At 44.2% G+C, this 15,132-nt stretch overlaps 2 protein-coding genes across 3 annotated transcripts; both read left to right on the top strand.

The window, feature by feature from the left end:
* Positions 1-241: 241 nt before the first annotated feature.
* LOC125537441 (CBL-interacting protein kinase 23) lies at positions 242-4,081 on the top strand. Its single transcript, XM_048700756.2, has 14 exons — positions 242-775; positions 1,279-1,341; positions 1,564-1,635; positions 1,724-1,831; positions 1,927-2,007; positions 2,191-2,244; positions 2,345-2,470; positions 2,617-2,706; positions 2,800-2,919; positions 3,002-3,118; positions 3,204-3,320; positions 3,420-3,476; positions 3,609-3,683; positions 3,805-4,081. The coding sequence occupies exons 1-14, from the start codon at positions 569-571 to the stop codon at positions 3,901-3,903; spliced, it is 1,386 nt and encodes a 461-aa protein (XP_048556713.1). The 5' UTR covers positions 242-568; the 3' UTR covers positions 3,904-4,081.
* Positions 4,082-6,052: 1,971 nt separating this feature from the next.
* On the top strand, positions 6,053-13,233 carry LOC125537440 (uncharacterized). 2 transcript variants are annotated; one of them, XM_087543933.1, is made up of 7 exons: positions 6,053-6,217; positions 8,074-8,323; positions 9,110-9,233; positions 9,854-10,197; positions 10,305-12,012; positions 12,373-12,623; positions 12,805-13,233. In XM_087543933.1, exons 2-7 carry the CDS (start codon positions 8,225-8,227, stop codon positions 12,862-12,864), a joined length of 2,586 nt encoding a protein of 861 aa, XP_087400059.1. In that variant the 5' UTR covers positions 6,053-6,217; positions 8,074-8,224; the 3' UTR covers positions 12,865-13,233. The 2 variants fall into 2 exon arrangements, with proteins under 2 accessions (XP_087400059.1, XP_048556711.1); XM_048700754.2 differs by lacking the exon at positions 6,053-6,217 and adding an exon at positions 7,001-7,240.
* The last annotated feature ends 1,899 nt before the right edge of the window (positions 13,234-15,132 follow it).

A 15,132-nucleotide genomic window follows, 5' to 3' on the forward strand; every position in this document is an offset into this window, starting at 1 on the left:
GAAGGATATACTCCTATATAGAGAGTATTTGAAAATGGTGGCAAAGTCGTTGAACGGACAGAGCAGCAAACTCTAGTTGCGGCAGTGAACTGTAGAGAGAAGGAGAGAGGGGCTGTAGGAACTAGGAAAGCTCGCCCGGTCGCCCGCACGCGCGGCGCTCGGCGCACCGCCCCGCACCTTCGTGAGACGTCACGACGCACGCACGCACGCGGCGGGACCGCGCTTTCTTCCTCGCACCCCCTCGTTCTTCTCCGCCTCCGCCCGCCTATACATACCACCATCTTCCTCTCCTCTCCTCTCTCCCCCTACCGTTCCGCCATTAACCGCCACTACCACTGCCTCTCTTCCTGAATCTTGATCCCACTCCCATGCCTGCGACTCTACGAATTCGCTGAGAACTAACTACCACCAGACTCCATGCGGCATCGGCAGCAAGGGGAGGACAACAAGGAGCTCTTCGTGCAGTGGAGGCCCTGCGACAAGAAGAGGTCCTAGTCGCCGGCGACCCGCGCCCGCAGGAACAGATCTGTCTATCGGGTAATTCTTTTAATCGGTGGGTGTTGGCTGAATGGTTGATTCGAGCGCGGGAGGGAAGATGAGCGCGCACGGCGGCGGCGGCGGGAGGACGCGGGTGGGGAGGTACGAGCTGGGGAGGACGCTTGGGGAAGGGACGTTCGCCAAGGTCAAGTTCGCCAGGAACGTCGAGACCGGCGAGAATGTCGCCATCAAGATCCTCGACAAGGACAAGGTCCTCAAGCACAAGATGATCGCGCAGGTACCTTGTCTTTCTTCTTCTTCTTCTTCGAACCCAACGCCAAAAAGAAAAAGAAAAACTATAGATTATTTTCTTCAAAATCCAAATCCATGGCTTGTTCAGATTATTTCTATTGTACTAAAAGGGAGGCCTAGCCTTGATCATCTTTCTCGATCATCAAGCATTGTTAAAAAAGGAGGGGTTTATAGGGCTGTTTTTTTCTAAAAAACAATTGGGTGAAAACTATATATTGGACAAAAGAGTAGAAGTACTAGTTCAACTTGGTGGAACGCCAAGACGTGAGAGTCCGTGAAACCGGCAGCAGCTACGGCGTTCCAGAATAGCGTTCTGCCGCCAATTGAATTCAATTCAATGCGTCCGCCGAGGCCAAGACCAAGACCAAGGCTTGGCGGGCGTCTCGTGCGCGTTCGTTGGAAAGCGCAGAGTTTAGTTGGCGGCCGTGATCAAATTTGTCTCTTCACTTTTGTTTGGCCTCTGAATGATACATCTCTTTTTCTCTGCAGATAAAGCGCGAGATCTCCACCATGAAGCTCATCAGGCACCCCAACGTCATCCGCATGTACGAGGTATAGACTAGTACTAGTGCAACCTGAAATCATCATCATCATCATCATTTAAGCAAAATACAGTGGACTAATTATTTGCTCATATTCCTCGCATGAGGAAATTATGTATATATATTTGGTTATCTTTTCATTTCTCGTTAAAAACTACTAGTAGGTTTCTTTTGCCTTTTGACTATGTATGTAAATGACCATGCCCACTTCTAATTGGCGTGTCTTTTAAAGGTGATGGCCAGCAGGACAAAGATATACATAGTCATGGAGCTTGTCACAGGTGGCGAACTTTTCGACAAAATCGTGAGTATATACCTTGCTCAACATTTTGGGTTATGCTTTGCTTCCCGCTCTGCCTATATGCTTATTTTGCCGTGATCCGTGGGTCTAGGCTTCGCGTGGGAGGCTCAAAGAGGACGACGCCAGGAAATATTTCCAGCAGCTCATCAACGCTGTCGACTACTGTCATAGCAGAGGCGTCTATCACCGTGATCTCAAGGTATCGTGGCGTGCCGGTGCCGTGCTGGTTACTCATCTGCCCTGTGGGAAGAAACAAAAAGTGGTCTCATACCATTTTCTTCTTCCACGTTTCAGCCTGAAAATCTTCTGCTTGATGCTAACGGTACTCTCAAGGTGTCTGATTTTGGACTCAGCGCCCTATCGCAGCAAGTCAGAGTAAGCAAAATTGACTGCTTTCTCTTTTTCCATCTTGATAAAAAACCATTGTGATGGAAAATTCAGTGTTCCTTCCAGCGGGCCTGGCTTCTTTTATGTTTTGCTATTTATCTGACAGCGTGATTGCGGATCAGCCGATAGATTCTGACGATTATTTCTGCATATCTTTCTGCTATCTTGCAGGAGGATGGGCTGTTGCATACGACGTGTGGAACTCCCAATTATGTTGCTCCCGAGGTTCTTCATTTGCATCCAGACCTTAAATTATAATTATCTACTTCTCTCTATTCAAGTGAATATTTTGTTCTCATTTTTCAATACTCTCTTGGGCGTACAGGTTATAAACAACAAAGGTTATGATGGAGCCAAGGCTGATCTGTGGTCATGTGGGGTGATTCTCTTTGTCCTCATGGCAGGCTACCTTCCGTTCGAAGATTCAAATCTCATGGCGCTTTACAAGAAGGTGAATTACTTTTGCTGTTTTTTTGTTGTCAAAAGCAAGTTCCTCTTTTTGCGAGGAAAAAATGCTTTTACTAATACGATCCAAGTGCTTGGTCGATGTTACCAGAATAATTAAGTGCCTGAAAGATAACCTGCTTGTTCATGCAGATATACAAAGCAGACTTCAGTTGCCCATCTTGGTTCTCGACGAGCGCGAAGAAGCTCATCAAGAAGATACTAGATCCTAATCCTAACACTGTATGTTCATCTGTTCATTGGTATCATGTCAGTTTGTTTTATCAAAGCTTATATCTGAGAGATAGCTCATGTCATTGTTATTGCCCCGTGCAGAGAATAACTATTGCTGAGGTTATTAACAATGAGTGGTTCAAGAAAGGATATCAGCCTCCTAGGTTTGAGACAGCAGAAGTTAATCTGGATGACATTAACTCTATTTTCAACGAATCTGGGGTAAGTACTTCCTCACCATGTTATATCAACATGTGTCCTAATGCGGTGGATGGACTTGGTAACATTTTTTGTAATGATCCAGGACCCAGCACAGCTTGTTGTCGAGAGACGTGAAGAAAGACCGGCAGTGATGAATGCATTCGAGTTGATCTCTACCTCCCAGGGCCTCAATCTTGGCACACTTTTTGAGAAGCAAACGGTATGCTCAGCATCTCAAATTGTTCATGAATTAAGATTTTAATAACCATGGGATTCCTTTTAATTTGAAATCTTGCTATAAATAGGATTCTGTTAAACGTGAAACACGGTTTGCGTCGAGGCTTCCAGCAAACGAAATATTGTCGAAAATTGAAGCAGCAGCAGGACCCATGGGCTTCAACGTACAGAAGCGCAACTACAAGGTGCCTATTATATTAGCAGATAAAAAAACAATTACAGCATGTTTCCATTTTACCTGAACATTATCCTGATGACAATTTTCTGGAATTAAATCAAATCAGCTGAAGTTGCAAGGAGAGAATCCTGGAAGGAAAGGTCAGCTGGCAATTGCAACAGAGGTATATTTCATAGTATCGTTTTGCCTTGTTTTTTTTTGTTGTTGAGAAAATCGCTTTGCCTTGTTATATGTTGCGTTGCACTATTCTTGCATGGTATATGGACTGACATGGTTCCATCTGTAATAACCTCAGGTTTTTGAAGTGACACCCTCACTCTACATGGTGGAGCTCCGCAAATCGAATGGCGACACCCTTGAATTCCACAAGGTGAGGTTCAAACTGAGATATTGCAGTGAAATTACTTCGGAACTTCATACTGTTTCAAAAAAGATGAATTTTGCTGTTGGTTTTTGGACTAATCTGTTGCATGATTTCACGTCTTGTGCAGTTTTACCATAGTATCTCGAATGGCCTGAAGGACGTCATGTGGAAGCCAGAGGGTAGCATAGCCGAAGGCGATGAGACCCGCCACCAGAGGTCTCCGTGATCATATCTAAATGTTAGGAGATAGTAGAAGATAAAACTAGTCAGGAATCTCAGGAAAGGCATGTGGATGTTTTGCATGTTCTAGCCGTGGTTGTAAACAAAGATCCGAGTTTATGGATGAAAAGGTGTGCAAAGTTGCATTGGTTTTAACCTAGTATGAAATATGGTAATTGAGATTATCATCTGTGTTAATATAGGCGACATTCGTATCATGCTCTACAAAACATGCATTTAGTGCACACTCCCTTCCATAGTAAGAGGAGGTCCAACTAAATACCTAAATGCTAACAATTTGACGTCAGCTTGAGGAGGTTTTTTGAGCGAACACGTCCATTTCTGTGTTCTCAAAGCAAGACATGTGGCAATCACTGTTTGCTCACAAGCACTACTCTAAACGAACTATGAGCTGGTGGCATTAAATGATATACTCAGGATGACAATTTATAAATCCTTCAGATGTAGCATGGCAAAAAAATTCTGTCAACATGGCAAATCCAAACAAGTTAGAAAATTCTTTTTTAGGCTAGCAATTGTCCCTGTTGCAGCATGGCAAATTCTTGACAATTTTTCTCATAGCATGCTAGTTTTTTCCTTACAACATGGCAAATCTTTATACAATAGCATAACAAATTTTTATACAATAGCATGACAATTACTCTGTTTTAGAATGGCAATTCTCGAGCATTGGCCAGGAGTGGCTTTTTAAGGGAACACTCCCAGATAGCGGCATTCTCTTGGGTGTGTGTTTGGTTTCTGTCACCGAGTGGAACGGCACAGGTCGGTTCCGCTCCCAGACCCCATTCCTGCGTTTGGATTGTCAAATGAACCAGAACCACTCGATTTCAGGGAATGGCATATTCACTGTTTATGCCGTTCCAAGCGGTACCTCGAAATCGAGCGGACCACGCGGAACCGCCCATTCCCACGACCTCCTTCCTCCCCCGCTACAGCAGCAAGGAGCCGCAACCACCAATAACCACGGGGCATCCAGCACGAGCTGCCGGGCGCGTCCCATCCAGCCGGCCGTCGCGCTTGAGCACGCGTCGCCGGGAGACGCGGTCGTGCGGCGTCGGGAGCGCCGCATCCAGCTGGCCGTCGCGCTTGAGCACGCGTCACCGGGAGTCGCGGTGGTGCGGCGTCGGGAGTGTCGCATCCAGCCGGGCGCCGTGCTTGAGCACGTGCCGCTAGGAGCTACGGTCATGCGGCGTCAGGACTCAGGAACCGCTAGCTATGGGGGGCGTCACATCCAGCGGGCCGGCGTGGCGGCGTACAAGGACGCAGGATCCGCCCAACGTCGGCGTGAGGGACAGGATGGATGGGGGTGGGAGGAAGTCCGAGGCGAGCTCCAGCCTCCCGACGTCCTCCTCTTCAGCTAGCATGGTTACCGTGCTTTGGCGGTCGGTGCTTGGCTGCTTGCTCAAGGATGGTGTTGGCATTGTAGGCAGCAGCAAGTTCAGATAAACTGCGCGGTTGTTGGTTCAGACTTCAGATTCATTGGCGTTCTGTCCCTGGGAACCATTCCATCCTATCTCATTCTCTTCTAGCTAAACACCGAGATGGAATCATTCCGTTCCTTAGGAATGGAACGGTTCCATGACATTCCATTTGGTTCTGAAACCAAACACACCCTTGGATGACCTCCCGTAGGGAAAGATGGTTCACTTGGGTGACCACCCCAGCCGACCTTAGCATGTTATTGGGGTCTAGATAACATGTTGCTCATGCAGGCCACAAACATGAAACATTCTTATAAATCAACCCATTAGAATACCCCAGCAAAAACATTAATTGTGGCACAGCCCAATAGTCAGTGGATGTGTCCAAATTTTGACTTTATAAATTGTGATTGAGTTTGTCTTGTCGAGACGAGCAAAAATCACACTAAGATTATGCATTAGCAGTTGAAATGAATTTTGGAAAGTTTAATAAATTCGATCATTTCTATTATATTTTCGAGACAATTGTGATATAGTTTGAAGTTATTTTAATAAATGTCTACTTGCGGGTTTGCCTATCATACCTCATCCTTACATCCATACGCACCTGACGGCTAACCCTAGGCCGAACTAATCCCCGCCGCCACTAGGTTGTGTGTCCTTGTATGCAGTATTAATCTGGCCGTGAACTCCTTTCTTTCATCAACTTTTTGTGGTGGTGTTAGTGTCATTTGATCAGTACTAGCTAGGGGTTGTACATGAGCGAGTGCTTTTTGCCATATGCATGGAGAAGGGCAAGTTTAGAGAAGAACATGGAAGATATGAAGCCCAGTCTGCAACCACAACCCGGTAGCATCGCTTGATCTGAGCGCGCCAAGGGTAAGATTTCGTTAGATGCATGCATGGGATTTCTTTCATGAAGTGGGTGTTGCTGGCGCTATTATTGGACTAGAGTTTTCAGTTAGAGCATAATCCTATGACGATGTTTATAGCAATTTCAAGGCATAGCTAAATTATTGTTACAACATGAAAGTCTTAGGTAATTTCATGTAGACGCCAATAGTGGTGTCGTTTACTACGTTTGAATAATCGAAGCTGCAGAAATAAAATCAACGGTAGAAAGTGAAAAGGTAAGAAGTGGAGGCCCTAAGTGTTGGAGTTTTGGAGACTTCTCTTGTGAGGTTTTTGCTGCAACTGATGTAAGAGAGGATCGGCGAAGAAAAAAGGGATAGCTCTTCTCATATCTCTTTACTTTACTGAGACATACTCTTATCTATCATTTTGAGTGGACTCCTTCCACGCGCTGGCACAACATTAGTTACTTCACATATATAATAAAGTATTACTGCACGACGGGTTTGGATAACTAAAGCATGACTAAGTTATAAATCCCCGCGTACATGAGCTTGTTTTGTTTTTGGTTCCTTTATATTCCTGAGGTTTAATATATTTTGCAGCAAGAATGCAAATGAAGCTGGAGACATATGCGCTCAGAGACAAATCCGATATATTTCTTGAGGATCATCCCAGAATAAACGTTTTTGTTTTGTTTTTACTTTTTAGCAACATCCCAGAATAAACGGACTTGGCATTATTATTATTATTATTATTGAGGTGAAAATGGACTTAGCATATGGCACGATGGAAACAAGAAAGCCGAAGGCTCAAACGATAGGCAGTAGGCCAGGCGTATAGACCCAACGAGATCCACCACGATAAACACGCGCACCATTCGTTCCCACTGAGCTCGATTCCAACGCGGTCGCACCTCAACTGGCTGGAACCCGCATCCAGGTCGACACCGCCTGCCATGAGAGAGGAGGTCAGGAGCTCGTCGGCCGCGCTCGCGCCCGCGGACCCGCCGCTGCGCTCAGACTCGCCGCCCGCCACCCCGGTCGCCAGGTACGACGCCCCTTCCCCTCCTGTCTCCTCCTAGCCGTCGCACGATGGGGTGCTAGCTTTCTGCCCTGTGGCTCTGCTTTGCCAGGCTCCTAATCGGAGGTTGCGCCGCCTTGGGATGCTGGCGAGGTGCTCCGTGCTAAGAAATTTTGTTCTTTTATTAGGAGGGGGGCTGTAGCCCTAGGAAATTTCGAGCTAGGTCCAAGTAGGGCGTGTACTAAACCCTAGCGAGCTTAACTTCTCGCCGAGCCAGCGAATTCGTCAGAGCTTGATTTCTGGTGGCATGGGCTTTCTGTCGTGGGGGTGCCTTGCGCTGGCTACGGAGGGTATCAGCTTGCAGATTGATGTTGATTTGTGCACTCATGGTATAAATTGGGTTTTGCACAGCTTCACCGAGTGTACTGGCTGGACGCCAACAGTTGATCTCCATATTCTGGGTCTGCTTTCAGTGTTCTGTTGCCAAGTTCGAAAGCATTTACTGTCTGTTATTCTGATTGCATTGTAAATTGCAAAGTCCCAAATATGGAAATGAACCAATTTTGGGTTTCCCTAATTTATTACTGCTGATTTGCTATTTAATAACATGATGAGCATTGTTGCACATGTCAGTTCTCCATAGTATGTGATTTGCCCCTTAACAAGAAAAGGTACAGGTTACACCATTAAAAAAAATCATGAAGTTATGGTGAATACATCAAGTGTTGATTTATCTTCCTGAACAAATAGGGGTGAAGCCTATTGTAAATTTGTTATGTTTAGTTCTTTAAGTGTACTCTGTGATACACACATATTGTAGATTGCTTTCTTGCACTAAAGCTCTTCCTTTTGCTTCTCAGTTCTGCTGGTGCTTCATCTCCTCCCGCGCAAACAAATGTAGCTACCATAGATTGGTTAGGCAGCGAGCAGTTATCTAAAGTTGGGTCATCATCCCATGTTGCTTCACATGCTGCTCAGCCTTCTCTTAGTACTAATGCTGTTGGAGTTGCTATGGATTTTTCGCAACCATCATGTAGACCATGGGAACGAGGAGATTTACTTCATCGACTGGCCACATTTAAGCCTTCAACATGGGCTTCTAAACCAAAGGTTGCTTCTTCTCTCTTAAACCATGTAACTTTAAATTTGTGTCCGAGTGTACTGTTGATTACAGTAAGGTAATGGTATTACCTTTCAGTTTAGAACAAAAGTTTTCTCAGAGGAATGTTTAGAATAACTGAATAATGATAAAACACTTAAAAGTGATAATGTTGGTCATTTCAATCTCAGTCTAAAACATTTATTTCGAATTGAATTATCACTTGTGCCCTTGATATTCTTCTGTTTTACTCTCTGTATCCACAGCCCACTATGACACTATTTGCACATACCAAGTTAGGAAACACTTACTGTGACTATGTGAGAGAAAATGAGAAATGTGCATGCATACAAACATGCTACAATCACTTGAACTCTTCCAAATCATTAGAGAATGGAAAACTGCAAAGAGACAAGAACTGCACTCTTGGTTCCCTCAGTGGACATGTGTTGAAACAGGGACTCCCAATGCCATGTATAGTTACAGCAAAACAGAGAGAGTAGTGATGATTTTCTTGTAAGTCTGCTTTTTTTTTGGTCTTGGTGGTGCTGAATAAGACATTTTTAACGTACCTTTCAGCATCTGTGTGCTTGCATTATTCATGCCTATGTGCAGTTAAGATGTCTGTAGAAAAATTGTCATGCTTTCCGAATTGAATCTCCAGTCAATCAAATGATACATATGTTAATCACCTTTTGGAAATTCGAAGTTACAAAAAATTAGAGGGAGAATCATACGCACGATAAATGGCATCACAGTTTGTTTAGAAAAGAGCATTAATTTGTTCAATTTTACAGGCTGCTAGTTCACTGGCCTGTGCTCAAAGGGGCTGGGTGAACATTGGTGTGGACAAAATTGAATGCGACTCATGTGGCGCACATCTGATATTTACTGCATTGACATCCTGGTCCCCTGCTGAAGGTATGTCCCGTGTCAGTAAATTTTGTCACTGGCCTTCTCAGTTTCGAATTAACTGGTCCTGTTTTAGGTCTGACTTGTGCAAATATATTCCATAATGTTAAACGATGAATGTGTTACCTTTAGTAAATGATAACAGTAATTGCGTGGATGTATGGCATGATTGTGTTCTTTCAGATAGTCATGCTTGCTAGCTCGATGCAAATTGTGCAATAGGGGATATCTAATCCCTTCCTTTTTTTTGTGTGAATATTTTTCCTATTAGCTGAATTAGAGGAGCTTTGATTTGACTGATACAAGTGTTCACGCTGACCGAAATTTTGTCTCTAGCATCGGTTGTACTGTGCATCTCTTAACCAACAATGTGTATTTAACTCTTGCATTGGAACGTGAGGAAAGTTTTTGTTTAGTTTAGATTCTCACCACTACAGTAGAAGTTTTAAGTTAAACTGGAATACTCCGAATTACCAACAGATATGGCCATGTGGGTTGGTTCCTACAATTTCCACAGTTCTACCTGATGTTACTTATGCCATATTTAGTTTAGCTGAACTTCTTAGTTCTGTACAATTTGACACATTTTGGGCTGTGAAACCTAACTTCCCCTTATTGTTTTGTTGTAGTTGCAAATGCTGGAGAAGCCTTTGCTGAACAGCTTGATGCATCGCACCAGAATGATTGTCCCTGGAGAGGGAATAGCTGTGCTGATAGCTTGGTACAGCTCCACTTCACACCATCAGCTCTTCTTGGTGGTTTTAAAGATCGCTGTGAGGGGCTGTTGCAGTTTATATCTCTCCCTGTTATTGCCTCGTCTGCAATAGAGAGTATGAAACTCACTAGGAGTCAGCAGATTGAACGTGTCTTATCCCAATCAATCGCAATTCTGTGTGGGGAGCTGGGTTACAAAACAGATGGTACAACAGGAATTGATGTCAATCATCAAGACGAAACCTGCAGTTACTCTCAAGTATATCTCTTTTCATTTATGCTCTTCATGATGACCATTTTGTTGCTACTATTGTCGCAGAACTTTTAGCTTTACTTAATCTAGGTCAATACATCTAATGTATCCAGGCGCAGAAGCTTATTAGCCTGTGTGGATGGGAACCTAGATGGCTTCCGAACGTACAAGACTGGGAAGAAAATTCAACCCACTCTGCAAAAAATGCAGCCTCAGCTGAACCAGATAAATGCTCCCGCTTTCCTGAGCCTCAGCAAAATTCATACTCTACATCAGTCAAGAAAGATAAGGGGAAAGGCAAACTACGTGCAAAAGATTCTGGATGCAGCATGAGGTCACCTTTGCTGGATTGCAGCTTATGTGGAGCTACAGTGAGAATCTGGGACTTCAGATCCGTTCCACGTCCTTCTCATCTTAATCTCGGCAACATTGATGCACCTGATGCAGGGACGAAACCTATGTTGGCACGTGGAATTAGTGCTACGAGTGGGATCAATGGATGGGTTGCTGAAGCAACAGACAGAAATAATGCTGAAGGACGTGATGAGGCATGCACTGTTGAGGGAAAATCATTGTCAAATGCTCAGGTTGACCTAAATCTGACAATGGCAGGAGGATTGCCACCAACCCATTCTGGGATGCTTTCAATGCCTGAAAATTTCAAGAATGAGGGGATGGGAATAGATCTGATGATTGGTCAGCCTACCGGGAGTGAGATTGGTGGCTATGCAGCCTCATTTGAATCTCGTGGCCCCAGTTCGAGGAAGCGTAATCTGGAGGAAGGTGGGAGTACAGCTGATAAGCCAATAAACAGGCTTCAGCCTGCTGACAGTATAGAAGGAACTGTAATTGACCGCGACGGTGATGAAGTTGATGATGCTGTACAAAACTCAGATATTCGGAACAAAAGGCCTCGTGGCTTTAATCTTTTTGATGTCAATCGTCCATCTTCTTCCGGAGCTGGTCCAAGCAGAAATTTAAGTCTTGAGCTGGATATAGATGTCAACAGATTTGAGCCATCTAAAGAGGGTCCATCTACCCTTCGCAACTCGTCTGCTAGAGACTCCATGAGGGCATCTTCTGTTATTGCAATGAATATTATTCACGGTGCGGAGGAAAATTCAATGGAGAGTGTTGAATACCATCCATGTGATGGTGATGATGTTGAGAAGCCTTCAAGTGCACTCAGGAGTGGTGGAATGAGTGACACATTGGATCTCAATTATAGCAACCAAGCACAGGAAAGCAATTTTGTACAGCCTGCTGCTGACAGTAATGCAAGAGATATAGGAGGGAGTAGTATGAATGGAGGGGAAGAAGTCCTCAATGCAGAAACAGCTCCTGCTTTTGCTAGGGATCAACTTAGCGTTGGAGTTAGCGGAGGCAGTGTTGGAATGGGTGCTAGTCATGAAGCTGAAATTCATGGAGTTGAGGTTTCTGAACATAAAACTGAGAGTGTTGTCGGAGATGTGGAACCAGTTCCCGAGCTTACTGAAACCATGGGGCATACTGGTGAGTCAGCTCCTGGACCTGGAGTGATGGATGAGTTTGTCCCTGAAGATGCTGGTCGAGAAGAGCCTCAGGCTGATAGCCACGATATGGCATCTCGGTTAGTGGGTCGAGTTGACAGTGGTTCAACTAAAGCTGATTCGGTTGAGAGTGGAGAAAAGATGAGCCATGCCAGAGGCCAGGAGAGTAACATACAACATTCCCTTTCTTGCAATGCAAGAGTTTATTCTGGGATTGATTTATCTAAAGATGAAGTGACTCAGACTGGTAAAATGCTGACTAAGGACGAGTATGACCCAGGAAATGATCTTGGTACTTCAGCATCTAACTATTCTCTCTGTGCTTACATGTGACATATGCCTGATTTTGTTGAACCATATTAATCAAATCTTAATAAGGTGCTTCTGAGCTGAAAAGTACACATCATTGGGATAATTTATTTATCAGACTAAAATATTTGTCATCAAGAATTCAAGATGTTGATGACTTGATAGTTGAGCCAGTAGCGGTTTGGCATCCCATACTTGTGAAATGACTGCCAAGCTGTGGTCCTGTATAGGACCTATACTCGGATGCTGATTAATTTTTCGATGCTGAATTTTGTGTTTTGTGTCATTCAGATAATTTAATCTTAATGTGAATATGTTATTTACGTTGTCATTTGTTTTTCAGGAGCAACGAATGGAGAGAATGATTATGAAACGGGTCTTCCAGAATTTGATCCAATTAAGCATCACAACAACTATTGTCCATGGGTAAATGGATATGTTGCCATTGCTTGCACTATCAATACTGGTTCCAGCACAAATAGTGCAGCATTTTGTGGCTGGCAGCTTACAGTAGATGCACTTGAGACTGTCCAGTCTCTTGGCCAGAACCAATATCAAGCCATGAGGTCTGATTCTGCGGCGTCACTGTATAAGGTGAGAATTTAGTCAAAAATTATATGTCAGGCTTCCATTTCTTAGAGATGCTTTTGTGAAAACCAACCTGGTTGGAGTCGGAAAAAATAGCTAAAAAACAAGAAGCTGGTGCACCTGCTCGTACGGTACTGCAGATTTCCTGGTTTAGTATACATGACATTCTTCACCACATGTTTTGCAGGATGACCATGCGGCACCTAGCCACAAGCTGCTGAAAAGGCCAAAACACAGCAAGTGCTAACTGAAGCGCCGTTGGTACATGTGCACATTCGCTAAACTTGGATACAGCTCAAAAATAGTTTGGCTGATGCAAATCTGAAGAGATCTAGTTTGCTATTTGCAAGACTAGGCTTGGAGCTCGACATAGCAGAAGAGCTCACAAGGCGCAAGCAGGCGGCAGAAGAGGAATAAGTTAAGCATTGTAGATAATAGATGGACTTGTTGCCAAGCTGTTGTTTCTTCTTTTATTGTATTTTTATATATAATATTGCTATTCTGGAAGATTTGGTGAGTCTAAAATTCTGGATCTATCGTCTATAAGACTAAGATTTGTGCCAGTGAACAACATTTGGCTGAGTTAACCGTTAATTTAAATTGTTGTCTGTTGTCATTTACTCCACCTTCATTTGGTACTCTCCCTTCCGGGTGAAACACTTCCTATCTGTAGTATGATGATAGGACGCTTGATTTACCCTGTTAGTTGTCGCTGATTTGGTACTACCAAGTCAGCGACAGCTAATATGGAATGGAGGGAGTATTTTCTGTACTTGGTAGAACATATTATACACCATACATGATATGAGAAGGGCAAAGTGGCGCTTGCCACCGAAGTCTGGGGAAGCTGACTTGTACTAGGCTGACCGTGCTTTCGGCACTTACGTTTTCAACTAGCGGCATTTTGGCTATTCTCCCTTTTCATTTTCTTAATGAGACTAACCAGGTTTGTGCATCCTTAGTAACAGACACATCAAAGTCTCTCCTCAATGTCCAATTTGCAAGTCTGGATCGGAAGATATTCGCCATCTGGTTTTCACATGTACGCTGGCAAGAGAAGTATGGAAATCTCTTGGATTAGAAGAGATTATTGATAGAGCTTTATGTACTGATTGTTCGGGTTCTGTGGTCTTAGAGGAGATTCTTCGGAGTTCAATAAGGAGGTCACCAGTTCTGGGACAACTTGGTTTACAGGAAACTGTCGCTGTGGGAGCTTGGTATATCTGGTGGGAGCGGCGGCAAGCCATGAAAGGTGAAACTGTGAAAAATGCACTGAGTTCGGTCTTCGCTATTCAGGCAATTGCTGCTAATCATGTAGTTCGTCCAAGTGCTCCGGTTCCTATAGCAAGATGGCAAAAACCACCGATGGGACACTATAAACTGAATATAGATGCTTCTTTCTTCGACGATGGTACTGACGCCGTAGCTGCAGTTCTTCGGAACTATCGTGGAGAAGTGGTGGCTGGGGTGTCTGAACTCATAGATCACATCATAAACGCACCAACTGCAGAAGCTTTGGCGCTGAGGTGCAGAGGCTTTGGCGCTGAGGCGGGGTCTGAAGTTACTCTATGAAGCGGGCTGTAGCAAAGTTGCGGTGGAATCGGATTGCTTAGAACTTATCGATGCTTGCAATGGGAATACTAAAATCTTAAGCCCCTATGCGCCGGTGTTGGCTGACTGTTTTCAGTTAGCTCATGCTATTCCGTCGATCTCCTTCAGCCATTGTCCAAGGGAAGCCAATGGATTGGCACATTTTCTTGCAAGATTTTCTTTTGATCATCAGACTAAGTACAAGTGGGTGGGCGCTGCTCCTAATTTCTTGTTATCACATGTACTACACGTTATAACTGTTCCACAGAGTTAATAAAAGTGCCTTAAGGCTTTCCCCTAAAAAAAAAGCAAACATGGGTCATTTTCTAAATGAGACTAAGCAAACATGGGCCTTGGGCCCTTGGTTCATGTTTCCAATACAAGCCGAAACTGCAAACGGTTCATCATTTCACGATAGAAAATATGTCTGAAATCACTGGTATTGTCAAGGGTACCCTTTGCAATGATTATCCTGAAACTCTACTAATAAGATGTATTTCTGATGGATCTCGCGGGATTCGGTCAGTGCTACTCTTTGATGGATCTATTTGAATCTCGTCTTTGCTCGTCTTCGTTAATGTGTCTACGGATTGGATCCTTCCAATCTACACTTATCTTTTTAGTGGCGGTTGCTATTTTGGTGCTCTGGTCCCGTGGAGTCATAACATGACGACTTCTCAACTGCCTATTGCAACAAGTTTTGCCTGTCTCCACTGAGGGCGGGCCGATGACAATGACACGTCTTTGGCTCGCCCCGGTGAATGTAATTTTTGTTATTTCTGACGTTCATTGTATTTTCCTTTTATTTAGTGCACAATGCGCTTGTGCTCCTAGGTAGTGCACTCTATACTCTCTACTATAGTGCACTTGTGCTCCTTGCATAGCGCACTCCGTGCTTCCCTTTTTAATCCGGTAGCACAATACA

This window comes from Triticum urartu, chromosome 2A, assembly GCF_056163025.1.
Source record: "Triticum urartu cultivar PI428250 chromosome 2A, HENAU_Tu73, whole genome shotgun sequence".
In the NCBI taxonomy this organism is placed as follows: Eukaryota; Viridiplantae; Streptophyta; class Magnoliopsida; order Poales; family Poaceae; genus Triticum; species Triticum urartu.

Coding starts and splice junctions, on each gene's coding strand:
- LOC125537441 (XM_048700756.2), top strand. CDS start 569: ATGGTTGATTCGAGCGCGGGAGGGAAGATGAGCGCGCACGGCGGCGGC. Junction 2,008..2,190: donor CCCTATCGCAGCAAGTCAGA/GTAAGCAAAATT, acceptor GCTATCTTGCAG/GAGGATGGGCTGTTGCATAC. Junction 3,477..3,608: donor AGCTGGCAATTGCAACAGAG/GTATATTTCATA, acceptor TAATAACCTCAG/GTTTTTGAAGTGACACCCTC.
- LOC125537440 (XM_048700754.2), top strand. CDS start 7,149: ATGAGAGAGGAGGTCAGGAGCTCGTCGGCCGCGCTCGCGCCCGCGGAC. Junction 8,324..9,109: donor CATGGGCTTCTAAACCAAAG/GTTGCTTCTTCT, acceptor TCAATTTTACAG/GCTGCTAGTTCACTGGCCTG. Junction 12,013..12,372: donor TGACCCAGGAAATGATCTTG/GTACTTCAGCAT, acceptor TTTGTTTTTCAG/GAGCAACGAATGGAGAGAAT.